This window comes from Nicotiana tabacum, chromosome 13, assembly GCF_000715075.1.
Source record: "Nicotiana tabacum cultivar K326 chromosome 13, ASM71507v2, whole genome shotgun sequence".
NCBI classification, from domain to species: domain Eukaryota; kingdom Viridiplantae; phylum Streptophyta; class Magnoliopsida; order Solanales; family Solanaceae; genus Nicotiana; species Nicotiana tabacum.
The window spans coordinates 1379447-1388352 of NC_134092.1; the positions used below are offsets into that span (position 1 = coordinate 1379447).

General features: G+C 35.2%; 2 protein-coding genes across 2 annotated transcripts; both read left to right on the forward strand.

Moving 5' to 3' along the window:
* Positions 1–1232: 1232 nt before the first annotated feature.
* LOC142168430 (uncharacterized) lies at positions 1233–2387 on the forward strand. Its single transcript, XM_075229105.1, has 3 exons — positions 1233–1435; positions 1784–1927; positions 2018–2387. Exons 1-3 carry the CDS (start codon positions 1233–1235, stop codon positions 2385–2387), a joined length of 717 nt encoding a protein of 238 aa, XP_075085206.1.
* Positions 2388–3198: 811 nt separating this feature from the next.
* Positions 3199–7571, forward strand: LOC107806517 (GDSL esterase/lipase At4g01130-like). The gene is made up of 4 exons (XM_016630680.2): positions 3199–3462; positions 4332–4541; positions 4734–4891; positions 6834–7571. The coding sequence occupies exons 1-4, from the start codon at positions 3213–3215 to the stop codon at positions 6837–6839; spliced, it is 624 nt and encodes a 207-aa protein (XP_016486166.2). The 5' UTR covers positions 3199–3212; the 3' UTR covers positions 6840–7571.
* Positions 7572–8906: the final 1335 nt, after the last annotated feature.

Genomic DNA, 8906 nt, shown 5'->3' on the forward strand with positions numbered 1-8906 from the left:
GGGGACAATACTCAGTTTTTATGTTAACTATTGCCACTAATGAAGATGAAAGGATTTACTGCCATAATATTCAAGCTACACAAGGTGATTCCATTGCTCCTAAACTAGATAGCTTAATTGACCAATATGCTAGCATATTTCCTGTGCCTAGTACCTTGCCACCTCATAGAGGTGCTTTTGATCATAGAATTCCATTAGTTGAAGGAGCAAATCCAATCAACAAAAGGCCTTATAGATATCCTGGAATTAAAAAGGACATCATAGAAAAGTTGGTAAAAGAGATGTTAGACCAAGGGGTTATATAACATAGTACTAGCCCCTATGCTTCACCAGTTCTGTTGGTAGGAAAAAAAAAATGGGAGCTGGAGATTGTGTATTGACTATAGAGAGTTGAATCAAATGACCATTAAAGATAAATTCCCTATACCTATTATAGCGGACCTACTGGATGAATTAGGTGGTGCAGTGGTATTCTCTAAAATTAATCTCAGGGAAGGCTATCATCAGCTGAGGATGGGTGACACTCACAATATAGCCTTGATTTCTGCTCATGTACTGGCAATGCCAGATTTTTCAAAACCTTTCTTGGTTGAGACTGATGCAAGTGATAAGGGCATATGTGTTGTGTTGATGCATCAAGGGTATCCAATAGCTTATATCAGTAGATCTCTAGCACCCAGACATCAGGTCATGTCTGTCTGTGACAGGGAGCTATTAGCTCTCATATTTGTTGTTACTAAATGGTCACACTACCTCTTGGGGAGGCCATTCATTGTCAGGACAGATCAATAAGTATTGAAGCATTTGCTGGAACAACAAATCCACACTGAATTTCAAATAGCTGGCATTTCCAAGCTTATGACCTTTGATTTCTCTATTAAGTATATAAAATGAGTTGAGAATAAGGTTTTTGATGTATTGTCCAGGAAACCTGACTCTGAACTATTAGCTATTTCTTTACTATCTCCAAATGACTCCCTGTACGATCAAATCAAAGCTACTTGGACTTATGATACTTATTTGCAAGAGTTGATTGCCAAATTACAAACTCAACCTTTTTACTCATTTACTTGGTGTAATAACCAGCTGAGATGGAAGGGTAGACTGGTGGTTGGTGCTGATCAATAACTCAGAACACTTATTATTAGATTGTGGCATTCAACCACACAATTGGGCATTCTGGAATGGATTCTACTTTAAAAGGGTTGCAATCCCTATTCTATTGGAAGTTAATGGCTACAGATATCAGAGACTTCATCAACAAATATGATGTGTGCCAAAGACATAAGTATTATGTTGCTGCCTCTCCTGGCCTATTGCAACCATTACCTGTTCCTGATGGGGTATGGACTGACATCTGTTTAGATTTCATTGAAGGATTGCCTAGATCCCATGGTAAGGACGTCATTTTGGTTGTTCTTGATAAACTTAGCAAGTATGGTCATTTTATGAGCCTACAACATCCATATACTTCCCAGACATTGGCTCGGTCCTTCTTGGACAATGTTTTTAAACTACATGGGTGGCCTACTACCATAACCAGTGATAGAGATCCAATCTTTCTCAGCAACGTTTAGCAAGAACTGCTTGCTATGCAAGGTGTTCAGCTGTAGAGATCAATATCATATCACCCTCAAACTGATGGCCAAACTAAAGTTTTGAAAGGAATTTTAGAGACCTATCTAAGATGTTTTTGTTCTGACAGCCCTTAGGACTGGCCTAAGTATCTACCATTAGCTGAATGGTGGTATAATACTACCTACCATACTGCTATCAAATGCAGTCCTTATGAGATTTTATATGGCCAGAAACCACCTCTTCATCTTCTCTATCTAGCTGGTGAAGTTGTTTTAGAAATGGTTGATAGATCTTTGGCTGCTAGGGAGGCAATCATCCATCTTCTGAAGTTCCATCTATTAAGAGCACAGTAGAGAATACGGGATCTAGCTGACAAACATAGATCTGATAGGAACTTTGAAGTGGGGGACTAGGTTTATCTTAAGTTACAACCCTATAGGCAGGTGTTTGTCGCTACTAGACCATTTAACAAGCTTGATGTCAAGTACTATGGCCCTTATCCTATTATTTCTAAGATTGAAACCATTGCCTACAAGCTGCTCATTCCTGCTGATGTTCTGATTCATCCTACTTTCCATGTCTCTCAATTGAAGAAATGCCATGAAGTTCCTACCAACATCAATCACCCTCATGTATTTCATCTCTCTAGTCCTTACTGTCCATTACATGAACAAGTGTTAGCTAGGAGGATGGTGAAGAGAGGCAATAAAGTTGTGGTACAAGTGCTGGTCAAATGGACAGGCATTGATGTCTATCAAGCTACTTGGGAATATGTCTCTGAGCTGCAACATCGATTTCCTTCCTTCTAGTCTTGAGGACAAGACTGTGCTTCTGTATGGGGTATTGTTGCAATGTTTAGTAGTAATGAATATAATTAGCTTCAAAAGGTGATGTGCCAATTAGTTGGAAGATTCCGAAAATTAGTTAGAAGCAGTTAGGAAGGTAGTTGCTGTTAGAAAGTTATTTACATAGACGGGAAAGAGAAGGCATCAAATCTAGCTAGATATATAGATCTCATTATACACATTTGGATCTCATTCATGAAAATTACACTCTTCTTCTCCTCTAACTGTTCTTCTCTTAGCTAACATCTCGGTTGATACCCTGATCTAGCCTAACTGTTCTTCGAAATTCTTCATTTCCTAGAGTTGTTCACACTCGATTGCACTGTGTGCATAAAAAAAAGAGCAGAAAGGAACAAAGAAACAAAGAAGGGAACAAAGAAAGGGCGAAACTTATTCTTGTTATCTTTGATTGTGGAGTTGGCAACGCCAGAACCAGTTCCGAAAAAAAAAAGACGAAGACGAAGTAGGTTATAGGTTGAGATTTGGAGTTAAAAATAATTATGCAGTAATAAGTTAGGGCATAACTGGAAAGAAAAATAGGAAACAATCCCACCACACCAAATCGGTTATTTCAAAAAATTGAACTTTTCATTGTTACGGAACAATAAATTTAACAATACAATACAATCAATTTTAACTAAACAATCAAAACAAACATTGTTTTGTGATAACAATACAATACAATACAATACAATACAATATAATGGGTAACAACCATCCAAACAAGTTGTTAACCTTCAGCCGACATTGAGCTATACTTTAGTGTGTTGAGAGAAAAACAACAGTAAAATGAGGCCATTATTAAGACTGAGCTTATGGTCTTCAATAATGGTGGTCTGGTTTCTTTTAATAGCAACTACTACTAATTTGGTAGAAAACAAATGTGCATTTGAGGCTATTTTTAATTTTGGAGACTTAAATACTGATACAGGTGGATTTTATGCAGCTTTCCCATCTCAGAGTTCTCCTTATGGAATGACTTATTTCAAAAAACCAGTCGGACGGTCAAGTGATGGCAGAGTCATAATTGATTTTTTTGGTATTTTTCATCTCCATTCATTTTCTTGCAAAAAGCAGATTAACAAGTCATTTTTTCCCCATCATTTAGCTTTAGAGATTTGATTGCTTACTGTAGGAAGAACGGTTGTTTATGCAATAGAGTAGATACCAGAAAATGCAACTAGTAGTATCGACGTCTTTTAATGTGATAATGTCTGAACGTCAAGTGTAAGTTTAGAAGTTCTATTTTCTTTGACTAATGGATTAATTTAACTTAATACGCACAAACCACATTGTAAAAAAAAATAAAATTACAAGTTTTAACATATAGTAGGTAGGGGAAAGTTGCTGTTCGGAGCATGAATAAGGTGGATTTTTCCGTGGGTCCTCGACATCTGAATCAATTCTGAACAAACAGTATCTCTATCTGGCTTTGTTATTATTACAGTGTTATCTGCACCCAGCCAGTAAATAGAGATATGGAGAGAGGGGACAGCTTTGTCGCGGACCTTTCTTTGGTTTCTTTTATGCCTAGCATCACTTTAGATAGGAGCAGAATCGATGACTTAAACTGAAAGTAAGTTCTCCGGATCGATATATCGTACGACGTAATGGAGATCTTGATCTAGATCCGGTGCTTCGCCTTGTCTTATTTTTTATATAGTTAATATACCTTTTTTTTAAGAGTAGTATTGGCGTAACTAGTAAAGTTACTGTCATGTGACCAGGAGGTCACGGATTCGCGCCATGGAAACAACCACTTGCAGAAATGCAGGGTAAGGCTGCGTGCAGACCCTTGTAATGCCCTTCCCTGGACCCCGCGCATAGCGGGAGCTAGTTGTTATAGAAAGTGTTCTGGTCCAAATTCTATAAAGATTACTGAAACTTTTAGTGTTCTTTGATATGCAGCTCAAGCATTAGGTTTGCCATTTGTAAGTCCATATTTGCAATCAATTGGATCAGATTACAGACATGGTGTCAACTTTGCAACAATATCATCTACAGTGCTCTTGCCACAATCTTCATTATTTGTATCTGGAGTTAGCCCATTTTCTCTTGAAATTCAGCTTCGACAAATGAAAGAATTTAAGGTTAAAGTCGATGAACTTCAAAGTAAAGGTAAAGTATAAATTTCACTTTATAAATATCTTATCGGAAATAGCCTTTTTACCCGCACAAGGCAGCGGTAAGGTCTGCGCCCACACTATCTTTGCCAGATCCTACTTGTGAGATTATACTAGGTATATTGTTATTGAACATCGTAATATACTTTTGATGTTACTCATGATCTATCTATCTTATGGTTTCCAGGGAATAGTAATCTGCCTTCCCCGAACATATTTGGGAAGTCACTTTATACATTCAACATAGGTCAGAATGATTTCACTGATGATTTGGCAAGAATAGGAATAAGTGGAGTGAAGCAATACTTACCCAAAGTAGTTTCCCAAATTACTAGCACCATCAAGGTAATATAATCAAGAGTTTAAGTTTTGTATATTGACATTGTAAATAATATTTACGGTCACTTGTAAAGTAATTACGGGTAACTCTATATGATAGTTAAGCATTAATTGGAAATCTTGTAAAAATAGTAATTACCTGCTATAACATGTTAATATATAATAACTAGTTAAATAGGCCGCGTTTCGCGCGGTGAGGCTTATTTTTTAAAGGAAAAATGATATTATATAGTCGCATTCAAAATAATAGCTCTCAAAATAATAGCAGAAAAATATATAATTTTAAAATATTTTTTGTATATATTTTTATATATAAAAACTATACAAATTTTATATACTTTTTCGGCTACCGAATGTAAATAATTTCTGGCGCGGGCTAAAAGTGAAATAAGCAACGTACTTCACTTTTATTTTGAAGTGAAAAAGCATGTTGCTTGGCATCTCGACTACAAGCTGTCATCACCATTGTTATCAATGAAGCTCAGGCTGGATTCATTTCAGGGAGAAGATGAAACACTAAATTAAAATCAATTTTATACGGAAAAAATAAAATAGAAAGATTCAAATAAGAATATCACATACCTTAGAGAAGAGAAGTTATTACTCATAAAAGAATCCTCTTGACTTCTCCCTATTTAAAAGATATTACGAAATAGTAAGCAAGTAATAATATATATTTATTAATCCATAATAAGTGATTTTTTGGTTGTTTTCACACAGATTAAAAAATTCACCTTTTAACATTAATTAGTAATGAAATTGACCATATTAACTTTTGCTATTTCTTCACATAAAAACCCTCCTAACACATACTCCAACATTATTTACTCCAAGGGCAATGTAGGAAAAAAATAATTAATTAATTCTTAAAATCTGGAAAAATCAAATATTTTAGACCACAAAAAATGAGTCAAAAAATCACTTATTGTGGACCGGAAGGGGTATTTATTAGTGACTATGTGTATAGGTCATTAATTCTTATCATAATTAGAGACTTTTAATCTTACATAAGTCTTCTCTCCTTCTATTGCTATTTAAATGTTGGTCATAAGATCAATAATCATTGTAATAATTTTTATTACTAACTATACTCTTTTAGACTTTTGAAAATTTAAAATAAGATAAGAAAAAAATGAGGAAAAATAACAGAGGAGAAAAAATCTAAGAAGAAAGTGGGATGGGTGCACCTCAACTATTGATGAAATTAAAAAGCAAATATTGATGAAACGATGAAAGGGACGGAGTACGCCAAAATCACAACTATGCACCAAAGAATTTCCGCGTCTTAAAATTTTCTTTGAAAGAAAAATAAAACCCTAATCAGTCACCCGAAATGAAAACATATACACTCCTTTTCTCAAGGCCATCAACAGTGATCTTCCAAGAAATCACGTACACCCCATGTACGTGACTCCAAATCTTCATCAAAAATTCTATTTGCATCTAAATTCAATTATGAAAGTCAATTTCATTGCAAAAAAAAAAAAAAGGCAAAAAATTGACAAAAAAGATAAATAGGCCTCCTAGTTGTTAAGAGATGCCTAATCCTTGCTTTATAGATTGTGAAACCAAAATTTACACTATCAGTTTATATAATTTTAGAACTATCATCAAGATATGGTCTTCAACAACATACCCAGTAAAATCTCACAAGTGAGATCTGAGGGCTGAGTAGAGAACAAACAGTCTTCGAATGTAGAGATATTGTTTCCGATAGACCCTCGGCGATCAAGATATGGTCTTCAGGGTCCTAAATTTTGAAGCATAATTAGCTATTTTTTTTAGTGTATAGCTTATTAGTGTGAAAAGCTTATGATGTTGATTTAATGGATTTTTCACCAGGAAATTTATGGATTAGGGGGAAGAACATTTATGGTACTTAACCTTGCACCAATTGGATGTTATCCAATATAACTCAAGATTACCATAATGATGTTTGTCTTTGTAGGGTTAAAATATGGAAACAAAGCATGTTGTGGACATGGAGGTGGTGCTAACAACTTTAACCCTCAAGTGTTTTGTGGCAACAGACAAAAATTGACAGCCACAGCTTGTGATGATCCGTACAATTACGTAAGCTGGGATGGAATACATACCACAGAAGCAGCAAATAAACTCACTGCTTCTGCCATTCTCAATGGCTTAAATTCTGTGATATTCAGCCTATTGGTTGATATACGATTTTATTGTAAGTGATGGAAAATAAACCACGAGTTATTATATTGTAACGCGTTGATGATAGCCTATTGGTTGATTCCCGTTTGCTAACCATTGTCACTCAATGAGTCAATGTGGCAGTTTTTAATATTTTTTTTTTCTTCTTAAAAGTAATGAATAGTGTATTTAAATTATTTAAAAAGATTTTAATAATCCAACTTTTAACTTTTAGGGTTTTCACTTTTAAAACCCTACTGAGAGAAAAGACAGCACTCCATTTAACAAGGAGTTTAAGGAGGTAAGAGGAGAGGGTGTTTCGAAAATAACTTTTTTACCTTCGCGAGATAATGGTAAGGTATGAGTACATACTGCCCTTCTAAGATCCGACTTGTGGGATTACACTGATATTGTTGTTATTTAATTAGGAAAGCTATGAGTTGAGGTTTGTGATTATCTTATACTATTCGAGATAATTTTAGTTTGCAAGTATTAGAATGAAACGTGTAAACAATTCGTTTGTTTGTGAGGAAATCATAATCAACATATTGAATCGTTTGCCTTTAAAATTGCTTGCTAGGTTTACATGTGTATCTAAGAATTGGCGAAAGTGCATTGCTGAAGTTTACCGTTCTAAAAAATGCTGGTGTCTACCTTACTTAATTGGTTTCTTTTTTGTGGATACCCGTACTCGTTTACAAAATCAAAAAAATCGTTTCTTCTTCTCGTATCAGGTATCGCCATTATTACTTGGTAACAGTTTAGATGAGTCAGTCCATTTTATTGGCGAGAGAGTTAATATTGTTGCATCTTCCAATGGTTTTCTTCTTTGCGATAAGCGTAGAAGCAGACAGAGGATTTGTTATGTTTATAATCCTGCCACGAGGCAGCGTTTTGATATCCCTAGAACTCGAATCAGAATAAAAGATCCATATATTGGATTTGCTTGTAAAGTAGATGACAATGTCATCTCCTTTACTATAGTTCGCTGTGTAGCACCTTGGATTGAGTTACTTTCAAGTATAACGGTCGAAATTTTTTCTTCTGAGACTAATGTGTGGACTGATAATAATATAATTCTTGGGATATGATATCATCGTCATTAGCTTTAATGGCGTATTATTCTGTTTGCTGGATAATTATGGACGGATAACTGTTTATGATAGTGTTTATAAGTGTTTATGGACAAAATTTTCAGTTTAATTTTGTCATTTACTGACAATTTTGGATTAGCCACTGATGCTTGTATTAGGGTAAAGTTGTCTACGTGTGACCTATAGGTCACGGGTTCGAGTTATAGAATCAATCACTGATATTTGCATTAGGGTAACCTCTTATAAATCTGTATTGCTGTAATAAACAATTAAACTTTCTGAAATATATAAACAAAACAGAAAGTTAGTAATACTAGTTTAATGAAATAAATTCTGGAAAAACAGTATAGGAATAAATCGAGCCCACTGAATACACAGTGTGTCCTTAAGAAAATTATTCCCCTCAAGTACCCCGAGGTGCTGGAATATATCCTCCCAGGATAGAACGATTTAACTTACCGGAGTGTTGGTACCAAACGCCGGTGAACAGCGAGCAACTCGAGGGCTGTAAAACACACTAGATTTTTCAGAAACAGAAATAATTGAAAGGAATTTTGTCCAAAAAGATTAATCAATCAATCGATCTTTGACCGAATCCGAGCCGAGCGAACGACGATGACGACGGTGCGAGACTTGCCTTCTTCTTAACTCTTTAAGAGCTAGAAGAAGAGCAATTATATATATACCCATCAAAAGCCTTTTCTTCCTCCAATATGGGACAATGTCCCTTTGCCAAGGAGGGAAACTCAAATATTTTATTTTTTCCTCCATTT

What these genes read in the sequence shown, in the direction of transcription:
- LOC142168430 (XM_075229105.1), top strand. Translation starts at nt 1,233, where the DNA reads ATGGCTACAGATATCAGAGACTTCATCAACAAATATGATGTGTGCCAA. An exon ending in GTTCTTGATAAACTTAGCAA is followed by an intron (nt 1,436 to 1,783) that starts GTATGGTCATTT and finishes TATCAAATGCAG; the next exon opens with TCCTTATGAGATTTTATATG. An exon ending in TTCCATCTATTAAGAGCACA is followed by an intron (nt 1,928 to 2,017) that starts GTAGAGAATACG and finishes ACAACCCTATAG; the next exon opens with GCAGGTGTTTGTCGCTACTA.
- LOC107806517 (XM_016630680.2), top strand. Translation starts at nt 3,213, where the DNA reads ATGAGGCCATTATTAAGACTGAGCTTATGGTCTTCAATAATGGTGGTC. An exon ending in AGTCATAATTGATTTTTTTG is followed by an intron (nt 3,463 to 4,331) that starts GTATTTTTCATC and finishes TTTGATATGCAG; the next exon opens with CTCAAGCATTAGGTTTGCCA. An exon ending in CGATGAACTTCAAAGTAAAG is followed by an intron (nt 4,542 to 4,733) that starts GTAAAGTATAAA and finishes TATGGTTTCCAG; the next exon opens with GGAATAGTAATCTGCCTTCC.